The sequence below is a fragment of the Eurytemora carolleeae genome, unplaced genomic scaffold, assembly GCF_000591075.1.
Source record: "Eurytemora carolleeae unplaced genomic scaffold, Eaff_2.0 scaffold56, whole genome shotgun sequence".
NCBI lineage: Eukaryota > Metazoa > Arthropoda > Copepoda > Calanoida > Temoridae > Eurytemora > Eurytemora carolleeae.
In genome coordinates, this window is record NW_019396129.1 from 419,145 (window position 1) to 440,284 (window position 21,140).

The window sequence follows — 21,140 nt, forward strand, 5'->3', positions numbered from 1 at the left end:
AGTTTATCAATTATATATTTTATAAAATACTTGTTATAAATACAGTGGCAGATCTCATAGTAACCAAGATAAATTACGTTGTACATTGTCCGTAAATCTAAATGTGCTTATCAGTAACTACGTAAATCTAGTATTGCGATTAACCTAACCTAAATACGTCTATAGATAACTACATCGAACCCATATTTTGATTAGCTTAACTACATTTGTATAAAACGACGCAAAACTTTTAATTACGTCTATTAAACATTGACAGTAAAGTGACATTGAGTTATACCTGGATTGATACAGGTTTGAGAAACCCTAATTGAGTAGGGCATTTAAAACATACTGAGAATTGCTGAGTAAGAGCGCAAATTCGTCTTTTAAAAATTCAAGGTTTATCCATTCTTAAAGCTGACTTTCAAAATTTTTTGATTATATTCAATAACTTAGAAAAAAATTACTAGGCTCTTCTAATAGTAATTTTGGTTTTTATGAACTGCTTGTCAAATCGGCATTTTTATCGTACTCTTCTGTATCAATAAGCAACAAGTATTGCTAGAAAAAGGCCACCACTAGTCGCCTTAAAAGTTCATTTAATTTAAAAAAAATCATGTTTGGTGGATAATTATACCTAATTCAATTTCTGGGCCATACGAGAGAAAAAATGAAATTGTATCTTTTTTTCTGAAAGTATTTCTTTGATAATAAAACCAGCTAACGTAAATATTTTCCATTAAATTCTTTGATTGCATTTTGATATCTAAATATATCAAATTCATTTTTCAGAACAATATCATAATGTTTTGCTTTGAATCTAAACATTTAATTATGAAGGTAGGATGTCGGCATATTTACTTTTTTAGTATTAGATAGGATATAAAATATTATATTACATAATAACTAAAAATATCAATACGTATTTCAGATTTGATTTTTTTTTACAATATTCTAATTAATTTTCTCTTCGTTTTCCACAAAACAGGATAAGCAGGCAATAAGAAGTCGGCTTATTTAAGTATATTGCGGCATTTTTTAAACAGATATTTTTGTATTTTTGATTTGGGTTTGGTGAGGGTGAGACCACACAAAAAAAAGGCAGCGGCCAATCTGTGTTACTCGCGAATGCCGCAATGAATTAAAGGACAGAGAGAGCCATAGTCGCGGCGCTCGGCCCCCTAGTCTGTCATAGCCGAGAACGAAGCCCAGAAAGTGTCTAAAACTAACCTAACCCTAAAATATATATTAATCTCTCTCTTCTTATAATTCATTGGGGCATTCGCGAGTAACAGAGTTTGGCCGCTTCAAAAATAGAGACTACAGATGTTAATTTTTTTCGGAAATAAATGAACCCTACTATGGGACCCATTTCACTGTGGAATATCAAGACGAATGTTAGGCCCACTAAACAATAACATGAATTGTGCAGTTTTCAGGGCCATTTCACTTAGCTCGTTGGTTTTCAAACTATAACTGGTAAAATATTTGCTTTATAACAACCCGAAATACTCATAAGGTTGCTGAAAAATCGTTTTCTATACCACAGTTTTATGATACATTGTTTCAAACGCCCTGGAACTGCTGTCTTTGTAAAAATTAAATTTGTTGTAAAATGTTCTATTCGAATTTTCTTATCTTTTTATACAAAGTTGTCATCTCTGTTTGTTGGTCTGTCTGTTTGTTTGTTTTTCCGATCATAACTGAGGAATCCCTGGATTGATTTGCCTTAAATTTTGATTGGGGAACTCGGTAGACCCACGGAATGTCCATTGCTTGATTTTGAGATTCTAAGTTGAGTGGGTGGACTTTAACAGCGAAAATTTTTAGTTTCCCGGTAAAATCGTTCAATTGCGGGTAAACGGCGGGAGGAACTTTTAGTAACCTTTGCAGCGCTGGGTTTTCAAGATAGTTATATTATAAAAACAAAAATGTGTCAGTGTCTAGAAACAACTAATCACTTCTGAAAATTTTCTAACGATTTGCACAAAAGTATTTCTTTGTCTCCATTTAGTTTAGAGTTCATAAGTTCTGAAATGAAATAATTTTCTTCTTAATAATAATGGATGAATAAAATGTTTGATTACTAACTTATTTACTTTATCTCCTTTCACTGAGTCTAGTCCTAATTGTTTTTACATAAAGCAGTAAAAAACATAAAATATTCTAACATTGTTTAATATTCCTTGTAGTTGGTATTCATCAGTGAAAGGATAAAGGACGTTTGCCAGGAGTAGAAACTTAAAACAAGTTCAGAAATCAGAAAACTCAGTTTGGGAATTCAGTTTGTACATTCGTCCTGGGAGAGATCAGTTAAGATGAGTTTGTTGGTTCCGGCGAAATGAATTAAAATGATTCAAGTAAAACCGACTTATCGCGATCTGAACAGATTAAAAATAATGTTTGACCTCTCTTCCATAAATTTTTGATTTTTGGAAACTAAAAGAAATAAACCATTAAAGATTATTTGCAATATTGTCCTCAATTACGAAAAGTTAGAGCTCTACAGTGTTTGTAAGTTTTAATCTTCTCCAAACCTGGTTTCAAATATTGTCTCTTTAGTTCCAGACTCTGGTGGAAGATGCATTTCAACTTTGGATTTCATCCTATCATAGGTTTTTTGGACTAATATATGTAAATAAAAATAAAAATAAAAATATAAAATAAAAAATCATTGAAGTGCATTATTAAATTTTGAATTGTGATTGCATTTTTAGAAAATAAAGCCATCCTCCCCCCGACCTTTTTTTCTATCCTAATATATTTACCAAAAAAATCTAAAGGCATATTACTGTTACAAGTTTTTCTGTTGGCTTCAGGTCAACAATTCAGGTAAGTCTAAACAAACCTTTATTACATTCAAATATTTTTTATTTTAAAATTAATTAAATAACACAACAAATATCAAGTATTTAAAAGAACACATGGTCAGTGCTCCCCCAACCCAAATAAAAAATCTTGTTTACACCCTGATCTGCAGAAGAGAATATTCGATAAATAACATTGTCATTGCTTGAAGTTAGTTTTGTTATAAAAGGATCAAATAACAATCATTTAACTATTGTTTTGAAAATATTGGTTTAAATTATTTTTTACTAATTTATTCAAAAATATGAAACATATTTTTTTTCTAAGTAGAACATTAAATCTCTAATAATAAACAAAGTCTTTAACCCCTGGCAATTTTTAATTAGCTTTAGTCCGTCGTATTTCTCTAATTATTTATGGCGACCACCGTATTAAAATATTTGCTAGTATGGACCGAACTTATCCAGCAGAGATTGGGAAAAATGCAACAATCTGGTGTATGACCTCATCATCCATTTTCTCAAGGAATTCATATATATTATAGACTTGAAAAAATTCAGTATTAAAAAGCCAAGATTGAGTGAAATAACAAAGCATGGTTGCACACACAATATATTTACATTATAACGATACAAACAATTATTGTTGGACCAACTAGAGTTGATTTAAATACACATGATATTCGCCATTGGCAAATATATTTTCATTCGACTCTTCTGATTGGATGCTTCGTGCTAACTAACTAACTCCGGGCTAAGATCGCCGACGATCTACTTTCTCTGCCGGCAAGATAAATGCCGTTACTCCTTTCTCCAGCATCGATCCTTGCTCCCCGCATGAGGCGGGATGCATCTCTAGTTAGATAAAAGGTGCAATACCCTTGTCCCACTACACCGTTATGTATATAAGGCTGCAGACATACCCAAAGTTCAATACCCTTTTTGTTTGGCTTTATTCTTAGACTGCATTTATTGTGTGCATCATTTCTCTGACTGGGAGCAATTTAAACTTATATGAGATTATGTACATTGGGATGAATCCTGGTTGGGTTCACACTATATAAAAAGAATTAGATATCCATGATTGAATTCCATATCCAATATTCATAGTTTTGTTAATTCATTGTTTCTTTTATCTGTTTAAACAGTTAGATAGATAAAAAATTCAAAAAGGTTTTTGCAATTGATCATCTGGTACAAGAACATCTTTGAAAACTATAAGTAAGACTGTTAGAATAAATGTTTTGGTCATATTATTAATGTTTTAACAATGTTTCTAAACATTCTAAAAGCACCTTCTTCAAAATACCTTCAATAAGATATTTTACAAATTAAGGTTTATTTTTTAGGTTTTAGTTTTAATTAAATGTTTATTAAATAAAATGTAGAAGATAGAACATTATAAATATATAATTTTAAGGTTTAAAAGGATATCTTACTTTCTTTTTCTTTTTCTAAAATCTCTTGTCTAGAAACACAGAGGTTTGTTCTTGAATGGCCATGAAGCCTTTCACATGGTGGAAAACAGGCATACAAGTCTCCTACTTTTAGTCTGGTCTTTTTCTGGCATAGTAAACAGTTTTTGTCACTACAATAAACATAATTTTAGGAAACCCGCAGCAAGGAGTTTTTTTTCTCCTTCTTCTCAGGTTTCTCGTTTGTGTTGTCTATCTTTGGTTCTTCTGGTTCCATTCGGATACAGGATTATATGTAAGCGAGAACTCCTTATCCCTGTTCCACAGCTTTAACTCCACATTCGGATACAGGATATATGTAAGCGAGAACTCCTTACCCCTGTTCCACAGCTTTAACTCCACATTCGGATACAGGATTATATGTAAGCGAAAACTCCTTACCCCTGTTCCACAGCTTTAACTCCACATTCGGATACAGGATTATATGTAAGCGAGAACTCCTTACCCCTGTTCCACAGCTTTAACTCCACATTCGGATACAGGATTATATGTAAGCGAGAACTCCTTACCCCTGTTCCACAGCTTTAACTCCACATGGAGCCCAGCGTGACAGCACCCTTTGTCTAAGCTAAATGGTAACTAAAGGTATATTCAGCTGTAGAATCAGTTGATGGGTTGAACTGCAGCCAGTATAAGACATGTTGACAGAAGGTGGGGGTGGAAGCTAAGGTTTCCACGAAATAGTAGATTTTTGCGCAACAGTTTCGATGCGTTTTTGCATGAAATGACCCTTTTTCATGAAATTTTCCATCATTTTCGTATCAATTCGAAATCAGGTTTGCACGAAAATGCGCATTCATTTGAAATAAATATTATTTTGCCACGAAATTGCTGATGAATACATAATAAAAGTAATAATTTTTACATGATTTTGCGCATGATACTAAAAAAGTAATATTTGTCTTATGACATATTGCTCAAATAATTAAAAAAAATTTAAAAATTTGGACAGTATGATGTGAATTTGTTTCAGTAAAAAAGAACTTCCATATCTGCAGTATTTATTCATGAACAATAACTTCATTATTATCGTTTTCTATAGTTTGAAACGGTAAACATTTTGGTTACTTTCTTATATGAAAATTTGTTATGATAAATATGTTTTTAAAAAACGATAAAAAAGGTTCCATCACTAGTTGTTCATCTATGTATATTAATCAATATAGATATGCATACATAGAATGCCATAAAATTTAATGCTGAATTACTTAATGTTCATCTATGTATATTAATCAATATAGATATGCATACATAGAATGCCATAAAATTTAATGCTGAATTACTTAATGTTCATCTATGTATATTAATCAATATAGATATGCATACATAGAATGCCATAAAATTTAATGCTGAATTACTTAAAACCATAGAAGTGAGGCCAGTGCCAAAGGTTCCTGTAAGAGCGGGCCGAAGTATAGTGGGGCTCTGATTGGTTTAATTTTAGGCTCATTCATTTCCTGGAATTGTTTCTTGGAACTTAACGAAATAGCTCGAAATAACGAAATAGCTCAAAATAACAAAATAGCAGGAATAAAGAAATGCGCAAAAACAAAGATTTTCTTCATAATTTGCGTGAAATAGCTTTTGCGCATCAATGCAAAATTATACCTGAAAAGTAATAAAATAGATTTTCGTGCAAAATATTTCTATTGGAAACCCTAGGTGGAACTGAACAAGGGTTATAAAGTAACAATAAACCTAAAATAACAAGGACTTAATGACATATCTTATTATATTTTTTAATCTGTGTCGTTAATATGAAATATTGTTAAATATACCGAAAAAACAGTATTTACTAACATGCATAATGCAGGATTCACGAACTCGATAAATATAACGCGAAAACACGATACAAGATTACATTATGAAATAATAAAATATGAAACTCCTTTGATTTGTCAAATCTATATACAGCTGCAGCACATTTTGGTCACTACGGTCAGCTCCACCTACTCTCAAGCCTGTTCGCCCACGACTAACTTGTCTATCTCCTCTCCCTGACCATCCAGTGCAGTTCCTTGAACCTTAGTCTCAGGATTTCCAGGTGGATTCCCGATCTGAATTTCCAACCAAGCTTGGGCCTCATTTTGGCGGGCTTTGTTGGAGAACGGGGTATATATTACCCCACAAACTATTTACAGCACAAAAAATCACTTTCTGACATCTCCAACAATATAAATAAAAAAGGTCCTGTGTCATGGTTGCACCTGGAAATAAAACCTTAAACCTGGATCTGAAAACAGGTAGACTTTTAATTTCGGGACAATTCCCTGTAAGAAATAAATAAAACATTTTTTAATTTAGGAAAAGTCAGGGACAGCAGCTTCGCCACATCAGAGAGATATGAAGCATATTCAAATAAACAATTTCAAATGTGTGCTATTAAAATACATTCAGTAAAGGTTAATGATTTAGGTATTTATTATCATTAATATGATTTTTTTAAAATTTAAATGTTATCCTTAAACAAAAACATATAGCACACTGGCATATTTAGACACATTTTGATAATTGGATAGGTAAAATTGCTTTTGTTAATATCTTCTGTCAGAGTATATCCGTACAGTTAGTATTTTTAAAAATATTCAGGTTTTGAGCATAGAGAATAGAATATATAGAGAGGAATTTACTGGAAAAAAGTGTAAAACCTATTTGGCCCTGGAATATCATTTTATAGAAAATCTAAAATTATTTGACCAATTATCATTTCATATAGACTCTATGCCTTTCACTTTACAAACGAAGATTTTCCGTTATAACTATAAATCAAATGATGTTTTTATTCACCTACTTCTTTATAAAGTTTATTTAACAGTTTAAAAAATTCGAAATTAAAATGGATAGTCTAGGGAACATACTGTATTAATGTACTCTACTGCATATAATTTGTAAACATTTACATGATTTGAACAGTTTGAACTCCCTTTCAGGCTTAAAGGGACTGAAAAAATTCATACCGAGAGATTCTTTTAATTCTTCTCTATATATTCTATTCTCTATGGTTTTGATGGAGCCTCATCAAGTCTGATGATGGGGTAATGCAACCCACACCCGTTTTACCTCTGACCCACAAATGACATCACAGAATGTTATTTTCGGCATGCCCTTTGACCCACACCTATTTCCCCTTCTGGCAAAAATTCTGTATGCTAATTATAGACGAATGCAGCATTAATTTAGACGTCCAATGACAATAATCTTCTAAAAATAAGTTTTGGAACACTAAAATAAAATGATTTTTTAGATAACATTTCTCTTTTTTTGTCTACAATTCAGTTAAAGAGTATGCTTTAAACAGTTACCGTACATTCCTGTACACCTTACATGTGTACATTCCCGTACATAACTAATTGGGTCGGGACATTTCGGCCAGATGATTATGATAAAAGTATAGGCCCGGTTCTGGAACAAGAATGAATTGCATTGATATGAAAACACTAATATTTTATAACATTCTTATTTAGGACAATGGGAGTGTAAGATACTAAGCCTGGGTACCCCCGCCCAGGTCGGGTTCATCAACCTCCTTGATAATGAGATGGGGTTCGTGAAAGATGTTCGTCTGCCACGACATGTTCTACCTGACTCCTATATAATCACCCTTATACCCTATCTAGTAGAAGGGAACTATACAGTTGACGGTCTTGTAGAAATTAATGCGCGCATTGCAGATGCTCCAAACAGCTGTGATAATAAGGTGATGACTAACATTGGAACATTTACATTACCTATATACAGAAAATCGTTACTCATTAACTCAAGGGAGAGAAGGTTCAGGTGGCTCGGATAATAGCAAATTAGGAAACTTGCCATCCCTCCCTCTATTATCTGTTTCAGTGTATTATTCTGCACAGCAAGGAGACTGCTCTTGATATAAAGCATGTGGATATACAGATGGGTGGATTCAAGCTAGTTATTAATGGTGTTGCATATGACAAGGATCGAGGGTTTTTAATCCTATATCTAGAGGAAGCTCTGGTTCCAGGGAAAGATTTGCGCATAGAAATCGCCTTCTTAGGGGAAGATCATTTATTATCAAATAAAACCCCCTTATTATCTTATAAGAACCCTTATCATCAAACATAACCCCCTTATTATCAAATAAAACTCTCTTATCATCAAATATAACACCCTTATTATCAAATAAAACCCCCTTATTATCAAATAAAACCCTTTATTATCAAATAAAACCCCTTTATTATCAAATAAAACCCTTAATTATCAAATAAAACCCCCTTATTATCAAATAAAACCCCCTTATTATCAAATAAAACCCCCTTATTATCAAATAAAACCCCCTTATTATCAAATAAACCCCTTTATTATCAAATAAAACCCCTTTATTATCAAATAAAACCCTTAATCATCAAATAAAACCCCCTTATTATCAAATAAAACCCCCTTATTATCAAATAAAACCCCCTTATTATTAAATAAAACCATCTTATTATCAATAAAATCTCCTTTTTATCAAATAAAAACCCCTTATTATAAAAAAAACACTTTATTATCAAATAAAAACCCCCTTTTTATCAAATAAAACCCCTTTTTATCAAATAAGAACCCCTTTTTATAAAAAACCATTTTATTATCAAATAAAAAGCCTTAAAATCTAAGGCAAGGAGATATAGGGTTGTGTTCACACATAAATAAGTTTTATTTTCTTATTTGATAAAAGTTGAATTATACAATATTTTTTAGCTGTTAATCTTAATGCTTCTTGTGATCGAGAGAATTTAAGAAAAACTGTGAAAATCTCCTTAAAGTACCTAACAAAGTTGTTTGTGAAGCAATTTTATATGATTTTAAAAAAATTTTCTTTAGAGAAACATCGGTTAAAAAATGTTAGCAATAAGTTCAAAGTCTGTCCGTGGGTATTATACCTAAAGAAACTAAACACTTTTTTTGAATTAATTTATCCCAATTGTTAGAAATATCCAAGGTCTATGAAATTAGGTTTTTAGTTATTTTTTCATGAATATATATAATGTTTTGATAAAAAATGATTTCACGTAAAAGAACTGTGCAAGATAAAATGACTGGGTTCTATAGAAGCTCATATTTTGATTTTACATTAAACAAGACACAAGTAGTTGGTTCAACACAGTTTCAGTCTATATACGCCAGGTAAAAACTCTTTTAAAGAAGCGGAACTCAAGGGTTAAAACGATTCTAATAAGTAAAACTATTTTTGTCATCAAATCTCTCATTGGTATTTTTGTAAACATTCGGCTGAACTTCAATAGAAATTCCATTTTTTTCCGGAACAATCTGGATCCGTAAAGGCCATACAAAACCATTTCTGAAGCTGTTACAAATAATTAACCATTTAAAACTTTTGAAAACTAACTAAGGGCGGAGCTTTTCACCGAAGAACCAATCTACCCCCTATATGTAGATGTTACACAGAGCAAGGTTGGACATGATGAAGTTTACGTGACAATAATTCCAGATCTGTTCCAATGGAATTATCGTGATATAGAACCAAATTAAATATATTTGAGCTAGGTCACTGAAATTCCTAACGCCGGTTCAAATCTTGAATCACCAAGTCAAAGATAAAGATATTTTAGGATTTAGACGGGGGTAGGTGTTCAGCGACCTTTCCATTTCAATATATTCGGCCTCCGTAAACTTTTTTCGGCATGTGACACCTGGCATCCAGGGGGTGGATTTTTTAAAAATTCTGTTAAGAAAGATTTCTGCAATTCTATTTTAATAAAAAAGTTTTCAGTCGACGTTATCATGTTTAGTGAAAAAACCTAGTACACCACATTTAACACATACATGTGAAAAATGAGTGTCTTGAATTATTTAATTGATTATGTAATATGTAAACCTAATCTTTTTAGGATGCTTTCACTGAAATATATAGATTTATTAAGACTTTTTAATTCAAATATCTCTATTTACAACTTTAAATGATTTTTTTGTTTGTTTTTAAACAACAGCTCAGCTTTGATCTCGTTAAACTTTTAATTCCATTTATTGTTTTTAGATAATTAAGTAAAAATCTCTTTCTTAACAGTTAAAAGAATGGAAATACATTTTTAATTATTATTTTTGTTAGTTTGTTAAAAAACAGGATATAAAATTATAAATCTGCAGATTTTTATAGTTTTATTTGACTTATTGTTTTAATTGATAAATAGATAATTCATATCTTTAGAATTTAATGACGTACTTTCGAGTGACTCCATTTTTAGAGCGTCAGGTCCGATTCACAATCGCGCAACCGTAATCAAGAATGCATGAGATATAATTGACCACATTTCAATCAAGAAAAACGACGATATCCTCAAATTGTTTATCTCATGAGTTAAATACTCATTTAAATTGGGCATTGGGCCTGCCCCTTTCAAAATGAAAGGCCACTTGAAATTACAATTACATGGACATTTCATAAAGGGACAGACCGGCTATGTAAGGTAGTTAAACTGAGTACGCAGTTTTGTGAACATATTCTTTAGGATTCATTTGACACATAATGTATAATTACTGAGTTTGAGTGTATAGTAAACGTTCAAAATCATGAATTTTGGTGGGTACGTTTTCAGAACCGGTTTTTTTAAATTATTAAATAACGACGACGAAAAATAAAGTAAAAATTATACAGTAAACTAATTAGATGGTTAGGAACATATTTCTCAAAAGAAATTTGCCAATAAATCAATGCTAGAATCAATTATTTTGTTTTCGTCATTATATTGATTTTCTTTTTTTAATGAATTTATTCGCAGATTTCTACAAATTCTTCAAATGTCGTCTTTTCAATAATAATTCCAGAAAATCTAAGTGAATAACGAGAAACTAGAATAATGAGAAAATAGAAACTAATAATTCAACAAGATTACTTATTTTCGATGGTAAGATTAATTGTTATTTTCTCAACCTGTTCCTAAACAACTAATTAGTTTTCTGTAGAATTTTTTATACATTTTTTGTCGTCGTTATTTAATAATTAAAAAAAAAATCTGAAAACGTATCCACCAACAGTACGATTTTGAACGTAAACTTTAAGCTCAAACGTCTGAAATTTGTTTTTATGTTTAAGACAGGCATTCCCTTGTTTTGATGAACCAGATATGAAAGCTACATTTAAAGTAATATTGGGTAGACAAGGAAATATGATCACACTCTCCAATATGCCAAGGAAAAAAACTGGTTTAGTATTAGGCAAGGATTTTTAAAATAAACAGGATAAAAAGGAGTTCTTGTACAAAGAGAACCAGAAAACTTTGGAATAAGAAGACGACTTTTAAACGTAGTAAAACTATTTGCTTTGTAACTACATTAAATGCACTTAAGGTTCGCGGTAAAGTCGTCTTCATATTCTACAGTTTTCTGGTTCTCACTGTAGTTACTGAATTCAATGTGAAAACCAGGTTGGAAACCAATGACGTCATGAAGGTAAGATAAGGCACACGTTTTAATTTTTTTTGTAAATTTTATGTTAGAAAAATAAATTTGATTGAAAATATTAAAATTTTCAGTTTTATGATTAAAGTTTTTCAATCAAAATGTTGCATGACGTCATGATTTTGTTTGTCTCCGTCCTTCCCCCGGAAAAGTCCTTGGTTTAAGGAACTGAGGTTGATGAGTATGAGACCAGTGTCAAGATGTCAACATATCTTCTTTCATTTATAATCTGCGAGTTCAAGAGCCTTTACCAGCAAACAGGAAAGATATACAAACAAACTTAAATTTTACTTATTTTTACTGCTTATTTTATTTTGGCAAAGAAGCAAATATAATGTCAGGTATGAATATTATACAAATTTATGGCGTTTTGCAAAATCAAATGTAACTAAAAAAAGAACTTTAATTGATCTCAAACTTGTTCATATTTTTGAGATATCTGAAACTCAAAAGTCCTTGGAAAATAAAAGAATGATCTGTTCAATTATTGGCAACTCTCCCTTAAATCAAAATATTTAAAGAGTCCCGTTATGTAAAATTGTATCATGTCTACACAGACCCGTTTGTTCCCTTACCTTTCAATGTGTGGGCTCAAGAGGATAAACTACCACAGCTTAAACATGCTGCTAATATTGGTAAAAAGGTAAACACAGCTTAAACATGCTGCTAATATTGGTAAAAAGGTAAACACAGCTTAAACATGCTGCTAATATTGGTAAAAAGGTAAACACAGCTTAAACATGCTGCTAATATTGGTAAAAAGGTAAACACAGCTTAAACATGCTGCTAATATTGGTAAAAAGGTAAACACAGCTTAAACATGCTGCTAATAGTGGTAAAAAGGTGAACACAGCTTAAACCTGTTGCTAATATTGGTAATAAGGTAAACACAGGTTAAACATGCTGCTAATATTGGTAATAAGGTAAACACAGGTTAAACATGCTGCTATTATTAAAACGTGAACTCTGTATTAAACAATCTTAAAAAATGTTCAGGAACAAATTGAAATTTTATTTAATTTGATCTACAGCTTGTGCAGACCTACGGATACCGAATTTAATGAATTGGAGAGGTCGTTGAACTACCCATTAGCATAAACAGCTAGGACCATCTGTTGATAAAGATTTTAACTGGCGGTAGTTCAATGGGTGTTAGATAGTTTCCTGAAGGCATTTTCAAAGGGCGACTTCGCAAGTGACAATATCCAAAGTGGCAACTTCCCAAATGTGCAATTTCGCAAGCGACATCTTCCCAAAGTTTAGGTTAGGCCTTCTGAGGCACTGCAGGCTGTGATGAGGCCAAGGGCTGCGGCTAGGATGGGCTAGGGGGTAGAGCGTTGCGGTTAGAACAGTATAGGAGCCCGGGCGCTGCAGCTAGGACATACATGGAAGTTGCTGCTTTTAAAGTTGTATGTTCGGGAAGCTTGCACTTAGGAAAATACCCTGAAAGTTTCTGATTGGGAAAAAGGCTTGGGAAAGTACCAGACATTGTTGACCTACAGGGTGTCCCACGAAAAATGGCAGTTTGTTGCCAAAGAGAATAAAAATAAATATTTATGGCATCCACATTTTAGTAAAATTGATTTCTAAGTAAAATGTATTTGAGTAAAGTTTTTTTTAAATAAATAAACTGCAAAAAGTCTTTAATATCTAATACATCGTATGGAATTAGACATTCAAAACTATACACCAACTGTCATGTTTCGTGGGACACCCTGTAACTCAAATTCATTAAATATTGAATATTGTGCCAGATTATTTTAATATTTTAATTCTTCTTTCATAATCCTTGGTTGTGATTTAAAAAAAGAAAAGCACCCACATGCCGATAATATATTTCATAAATGTTTAAAAACGAAGGATTTGAAAAGACAAATTTACAATCTAATTAAAGATAATAAAAAGTAATATATTTTTCAGGCAATTCCATTTTTTGAGGATTTGTTTGACTTGAAGTATCCCCTGGCGAAACTGGACTTAGTTGCAATCCCAGATTTCAAGGTTAGGAAAATAATCATGCAAAAAAAACTTTACAAAAAATATTCTTTTATTATCTTTGATTACAAATTTTCAGTATGGTGCCATGGAGAACTGGGGAATTATTTCTTACAGAGATAAATTTCTTTTTTATGATAAAACTGACAGCTCTGAATTAAATAAGTAAGTTAAAAATACAATAATTTTGGAATGGTTGATATCTTTGATAAGGAAAATAAAGTTAATATTTTTATTTTAATTTTAAGGAAATTTTTCAAATCTGAAATCTCCCATTGTAGCCTTGTAGGACGATAAAGTAATTTTATCGACCTTGACATTTCATTGAAGTTTTCGATTTTGTTTAAACATAAAATTTAAGCTCCAGAAAGGATGGGTGGCTGCTCCCAGGGTTTTGGAGTTGCTCCCAAGATTTTGGAGTTGCTCCCAAGATTTTGGAGTTGCTCCCAAGATTTTGGAGTTGCTCCCAGGGTTTCAGAGTAAAATGCTGAATTTTATCCGACCTCATGGGAAAAGTTTTTAAAAGGGTACTTAGAAACCGAAAATTAAAAAAAGGGCTTTGCTATCCCTTTTTTGATGTATTTGTTTGTATAATTGTGAACAACAAATTTCGGAAATATTTTTGCATTTAGCCTGTGGCGATCCGCCAGTTTTTTTAGTAGCGAATGAAAAAAGTCTCACACACTACACAGTACACACTGTAATAGCGCACACACTACACAGTACACACTGTAATAGCACACACACTACACAGTACACACTGTAATAGCGCACACACTACACAGTACACACTGTAATGGCACACACACTACACAGTACACACTGTAATAGCACACACACTACACAGTACACACTGTAATAGCACACACACTACACAGTACACACTGTAATAGCACACACACTACACAGTACACACTGTAATAGCACACACACTACACAGTACATACTGTAATAGCACACACACTACACAGTACACACTGTAATAGCACACACACTACACAGTACACACTGTAATAGCGCACACACTACACAGTACACACTGTAATAGCGCATAGCAATAAAGTATTTGAGAAGTAATAGCGCACAAGTGTAGTTGTACTTGGTCCCTCTCATGTACATTGTTATTTAGACAGAGACGACTGTACAACATTTAGACAAATTTTGCTATTAAAGGGACTAGTTTTAATTTCAAATGGTCCTTTATTTATTGGGGGCGTAACCAATTCACACAGTAACATTCAAACTGTTATTTCCAGCTTATTTAGTCTAACTCATCTTTTCAGGCAATATTGTGAACTGGTCTAACAACTCTTTTTTAACATTTATTTTTAAATAAATAATTTTAAAACAAAATTTTAAAAAGAGCAGAGAATTTTTTTCTCTGACTGTCGTTTCTTCTTCTTATCTGATTATACATCTATTTTTGTTCCTCTCTTTCAGATCTACGCATTCTAATTCCTTGTAGACAAGGGAAAAATGCATATTAACACATATTTCTGGTTTTCTTTCTCCCTAATATTACGCATATTACTATTTGCTATTTGTGTTCCATGCAGAGGTGTCAAATTTCTCTGGTATGTTATGTTCTGGATTGACGATGCAGGTTTTCAGCCAGCTATTGTTCATATTTATTATATATATTCTTACAGGTTGGAAAAATACATGTTTTTAATCAAAGAAAATTATACTTGATTTAAAACTATGAAGTTCAGTGAAAAAACATAAAAAAAATGTCGTAATTTAAGCAAATACAATTGGTATGGGCGAACAATTCAGCTGAAAAAGGGATAGCAGAGCAATTTTATCAATTTTCGGGTTTTAAGTACCCTTTTTAAAGGACTTTTCACGAAAGGTCGGATAAATTTCTTCATTTTACTCTATAACCCTGGGAGCCGCTCCAAAACCCTAGAAGCAAATCAAAAACCATGAGAGGACCCCTCGCTCCAGGCTCTATTTTCAAAGGTTGTATCTCTAGACTATTGATATCTATGGTTGTATCTCTAGATTAGATATATTTACGGTTGTATGTCTTCTATTATTGATATCTAAGGTTGTATCTCTAGATTAGACTATCTCTGGTTGTATCTCTAGACTTTTGATATCTATTGTTGTATCTCATGATTAGAGATATCTATGGTTGTATCTCTAGATAAGAGATTTAATTGAAAAACAAGAAATATAGAAGTCTCAAAATGTTTCCGTCTGATATCATATAGAAATTTAAAGATATTGTATTTAACTAAAATAAATTGTTAAAGTTAAAAAAGAGATATCTATGATCGCATCTCTAGACTGATGACATCTATGATTGTATCTCTAGACTTCTAATATTTACGGTTGTATTTCTAGACTATTAATATTTATGGTTGTATCTCTAGACTGATGATATCTATGATTGTATCTCTAGACTTTTAATATCTACGGTTGTATCTCTAGGCAATTGATATCTATGGTTGTATCTCTAGACTATTGATATCTATGGTTGTATCTCTAGGCTATTGATATCTATGGTTGAATCTCTAGACTATTGATATCTATGGTTGTATCTCTAGACTATTGATATCTATGGTTGTATCTCTAGGCTATTGATATCTATGGTTGTATCTCTAGACTATTGATATCTACGGTTGTATCTCTAGACTATTGATATCTGAGGTTGTATTTCTAGACTATTGATATCTATGGTTTTATCTCTAGACTATTGATAACTATGGTTGTATCTCTAGACTATTGATAGACATTTATGGTTGTATCTCTAGACTGATGATATCTATGGTTGTATCTCTAGACTATTGATGTCTATGGTTGTATCTTTAGACTATTGATATCTATGGTTGTATCTCTAGACTATTGATAGATATTTGTGGTTGTATCTCTAGACTATTGATAGACATTTATGGTTGTATCTCTAGACTGATGATATTTATGGTTGTATCTCTAGACTGATGATATCTATGGTTGTATCTCTAGACTATTGATATCTATGGTTTAAAACTTATGTACACGCTATTAAAACTTATGTACACGCTATAAAACTTATGTACACGATATTAAGACTTATGTACACGCTATTGGAATTCATTTCTAACAAAATTTAAACGTTGAGCATGCAATGTCAGTTGTCTAAGTTTTAAGATTCTCTTTTCATCCTTTACCCTTTAATTTAATATTTCGGACATAAAACTTTGCTACTGCAAGCAAGAAATGCCAATTTGTTTTTAAAAAAAAAAGATTTTTTATGTCCGTAAGGTTAATTAAAGAATATAGAAATAAAAACCCTCAGTAGAACCGAGTCCCTATAATTAAAATGTCGTAATAACTAAATCTCTATCGATATTATTCATCCCTAAAATTATGAGGACTCCAGTTTAAAATCTGAATCTTTATTCAAACCCTGAATCTTCTCTCACAATAAACTAACAATCTTTTTTTACTGATTCAGTCTGTGGAAACTGTAACGCCTACTGAACCGTCAAACCTCACCGCCGAGAAATCATGATGTCTCAAGAAGGGGAGATAACTACGCTACATCGATATCTCTAAATCTTTGCACAATATAAACGTGCACCATACCTTGCTATACCTTGAAGATTTGAGAGAAATGAAGAGGTTAAGCACTGATCTCTTTTCAATGTCCTAGATAGTAGCGCAGAACCAATGTTCTACGTGAGTCTTGTTCTCAAGCATAATGTGTTTGTTCCATTTGAAACTAAATGCTTCTCCAACAAGCTTTTTCATGTTTAACACTTCTTGTTCTGGCGCCTGCTATCGTCACGTTGGCCGTGTAGATTATTAACTACAGAGAGAAAAGGAACATGCAGGAAGGAACCATCAATGTTCCTTGCCAGTATGTACCTCAAATATATCGTATTCCATAATTGCGTCGGCTAATTAGCATCAAGACGACATAGTTTAACTAATGTAGTGCCATACCAACGTTGAACTTTCAATGTTCTTCGTCAGCACAATCGTAGTTTCTTCCATATTGCATACATTGACATTATACCATTGTTACATAAAAACTTTATAATGCTTGCTCAAACTGACTTTCCTCATTAAATGCTCAAATTATATGCAGACGACTCTTAAAAAAATCTTCGTCACCGACTAATTATATGCAATTTATTCTCTACACTTTCATTGTTGCACTCCTCAATTTGTATGTCTTGCAGGATCCAAGTATCCCAAAATCAAAATTTCTAATTAAAGGAAAAAACGATAAAATGTATCCGTATGATTTTTTATTATTTAGTTTAAGAATATATGTACACGATAGTATCGTAAAATAGTTGTATTAAATACATGTGAACAATTTTGTACAATTGATATAATCTCGATACGGAGATAATAAATATCTAGATCTCAAAAAGATATCTATGGTTGTATCTCTAGACTATTGATAGATATTTGTGGTTGTATCTCTAGACTAAAATATCTATGGTTGTATCTCTAGACTATTGATATCTATGGTTCTATCTCTAGACTATTAGTATCTATGGTTGTATATCTAGACTATTGATAGATATCTATGGTTGTATCTCTAGACTAATATATCTATGGTTGTGTCTCTAGATTACAGATATCAATGGTTGTATGTCATGAGATAGCTCATCAATGGTTTGGAAACCTTGTGACGATGAGATGGTGGAATGATCTCTGGTTAAACGAAGGCAAAATTTGTTTAGAACCACAATTATAAATAATCAATTTTTAGCTAAAAGTAGGAATTTTTTATTAATCCTTGATACAAAAATGTATCAAGGGTATTATTATAAACTAGACATGTACTGTCCTATGAAATGATCTGTTCTAAATAATTGTTAACTCTAGGGTTTGGCACTTATATGGCGTATGTTGCTGTAAACTCAATCAGCCCTGAAACAAAATTATTGTAAGTAAAACTTTTTATTTTACAAACTTTAAGAGTAATCTTCAAATATCTAGAAAGGATTATATTGCTTCTTTCAAATAAATTGAGATATCAATCAATGATAATATCAATGATATATTGTACTAAACTTATTGATAAAAATTGTTCAGTTTGAAGAATTACATATTAAGATATTTTCTTCTCTTTCAAACATTTATACAGTCTAAACTTTACAGTATAGTTATAAAGTTAAAGGGGTAGGGGGGGGGGGTCCCGCATCTACAGCTTGTCCAAAATAAACATGTCTATCAAAGTTTGATATTGAATATGCCTGTAATGCTGTCCTACATCCCGTAGCCAAACTATTTGAAAGAAAATAGAGATTTTCCTTCATTTTAACATGGTTTATTATATCTTTAGAGAGAACTATATAAAACTGTAGAATAGCGGAAGACAACATTTTATTTTATCAGCATTATTTCTTTTAATGCGAAAATAAACAAATATGTTTACATTAGCTTGAGAATAAACTTATTAAGTGAAATGAGTCTGTGTTGCTGTGTTTTAAGTCTATTAAACTATTTAAATACAACTAGAGTCAAGATGTCCTATTCCACAGTTTATGTGTCCCCTTTTAGAATTGCATATTCAATATTTCAAATTTCATGGTTTATTGAGACTCAATCACTACTGTCTCTATCTACAGGGTTACCCACAAGGAATGAGGTTATAATGACGACCTGAAACACTTTGGTTACAGGGACTTGAAGCTTGAATTTGGATTTCTGCCACATAAAAGTCTTTTAAAAGTTTATTAGTATTTAGAAGATTTTATAAAGAAAGAAACAAGTTGCAAGAAACTATGAATATGACAAAAGAGACTTAACATTCTGTTTAGTTGTCTCTGAAGTCTCAATATTTTTGGATAATCCTGTATCCATCTAGTTTACTATCTATTTATTTGTTTGTATGTTATGTATTCTAAGGAAAGGTTCTATACATTGTTTTTCAGCTGGTTAAATATAGATAGAAGAGAGAAAACTTGGCCTAATATCCTGTCTAATCCTCACCCATTGTCTTATTTCACTCCAGTATAGAGAGATATATAGATATATAGGTGGATAGTAGGATGGATAGAAGGATGGATAGATGTATAGATAGAGAGATAGATGGCACATCCAGCGGAGGATAATTAACTTAAAGTCTAGAGATTGAAGATTTACTGTAAGTTGGAACTAGCTAATTCTAGCTCTACTCTATACACACACCTGGCACCAGATAATTCTAGCTCTGCTCTACACACACCTGGAACCAGATAATTCTAACTTTACTCTACACATACCTGGAACCATATAATTCTAGCTCTGCTCTATACACATCTGGAACCATATAATTCTAACTCTACTCTACACATACCTGGAACTAGCTAATTCTAGCTCTACTCTATACACACCTGGAACCAGATAATTCTAGCTCTACTCTACACACATCTGGAACCATATAATTCTAACTCTACTCTACACACACCTGGAACCATCTAATTCTAGCTCTACTATACACACACCTGGAACCATATAATTCTAATCTTTTCTACACACACCTGGAACCATATAATTCTAGCTCTACTCTACACATACCTGGAACCATATAATTCTAGCTCTATTCTACACATACCTGGAACCATATAATTCTAGCTCTACTATACACACACCTGGAACTAGCTAATTCTAGCTCTAGTCTACACACACCTGGGACCATATAATTTTAGCTCTACTCTACATACACCCGGAACCATCTAATTCTAGCTCTACTCTACACACACCTGGAACTAGCTAATTCTAGCTCTAGTCTACACACACCTGGAACCATCTAATTCTAGCTCTACTCTTTACATACCTGGAACCATATAATTCTAGGCTCTACTCTACACACACCTGGAACCATATAATTTTAGCTCTACGCTACACACACCTAGAACCGTATATTCTAGCACTACTCTACACACACCTGGTACCTAGGTAATTCTAGCTCTACTATACACACACCTGGAATCCTCTAATTCTAGCTCTACTCTTTACATACCTGGAATCAACTAATTCTAACTCTACTCTACACATACCTGGAACCATATAATTCTAGCTCTACTCTACACACACCTGGAACCAACTAATTCTAGCTCTATTCTACACACACCTGGAACCATCTAATTCTAGCTCTACTCTTCACACACCTGGAACCATACAATTCTTGCTCTACTCTACACATACCTGGAGCCATATAATTCTAGCTCTACTCTTCACATACCTGGAACCATCTAATTCTAACTCTACCAGTGAACTAGGCTATCATTGTCTATTCTAACCGTGAACTAGGCTCTCATTGTCTATTCTAACAGTGAACTAGGCTATCATTGTCTACTCTAACCGTGAACTAGGCTATCATTGTGTATTCTAACCGTGAACTAGGCTCTCATGGTCTTTTCTAACCGTGAACTAGGCTCTCATTGTCTATTCTAACCGTGAACTAGGCTCTCATTGTCTATTCTAACCGTGAACTAGGCTCTCATTGTCTATTCTAACCGTGAACTAGGCTCTC

At 32.4% G+C, this 21,140-nt stretch overlaps 1 protein-coding gene across 1 annotated transcript in view; it reads left to right on the forward strand.

The window, feature by feature from the left end:
- Positions 1-961: 961 nt before the first annotated feature.
- The window catches only part of LOC111695802 (aminopeptidase N), a 30,979-nt gene continuing 10,800 nt past the window's right edge, over positions 962-21,140 (forward strand). Inside the window, exons 1-16 of the mRNA XM_023465242.1 lie at positions 962-2,291; positions 2,542-2,594; positions 2,763-2,811; positions 3,235-3,312; positions 6,449-6,504; positions 6,566-6,676; positions 7,726-7,958; positions 8,099-8,280; positions 9,281-9,388; positions 11,316-11,437; positions 11,846-11,941; positions 12,238-12,323; positions 13,601-13,681; positions 13,755-13,840; positions 18,248-18,345; positions 18,506-18,566. Of these exons, the coding sequence (XP_023321010.1) occupies positions 2,561-2,594; positions 2,763-2,811; positions 3,235-3,312; positions 6,449-6,504; positions 6,566-6,676; positions 7,726-7,958; positions 8,099-8,280; positions 9,281-9,388; positions 11,316-11,437; positions 11,846-11,941; positions 12,238-12,323; positions 13,601-13,681; positions 13,755-13,840; positions 18,248-18,345; positions 18,506-18,566 (1,481 nt within the window). The 5' untranslated portion in view covers positions 962-2,291; positions 2,542-2,560. The remainder of the gene's footprint in view (positions 2,292-2,541; positions 2,595-2,762; positions 2,812-3,234; positions 3,313-6,448; positions 6,505-6,565; positions 6,677-7,725; positions 7,959-8,098; positions 8,281-9,280; positions 9,389-11,315; positions 11,438-11,845; positions 11,942-12,237; positions 12,324-13,600; positions 13,682-13,754; positions 13,841-18,247; positions 18,346-18,505; positions 18,567-21,140) is intronic.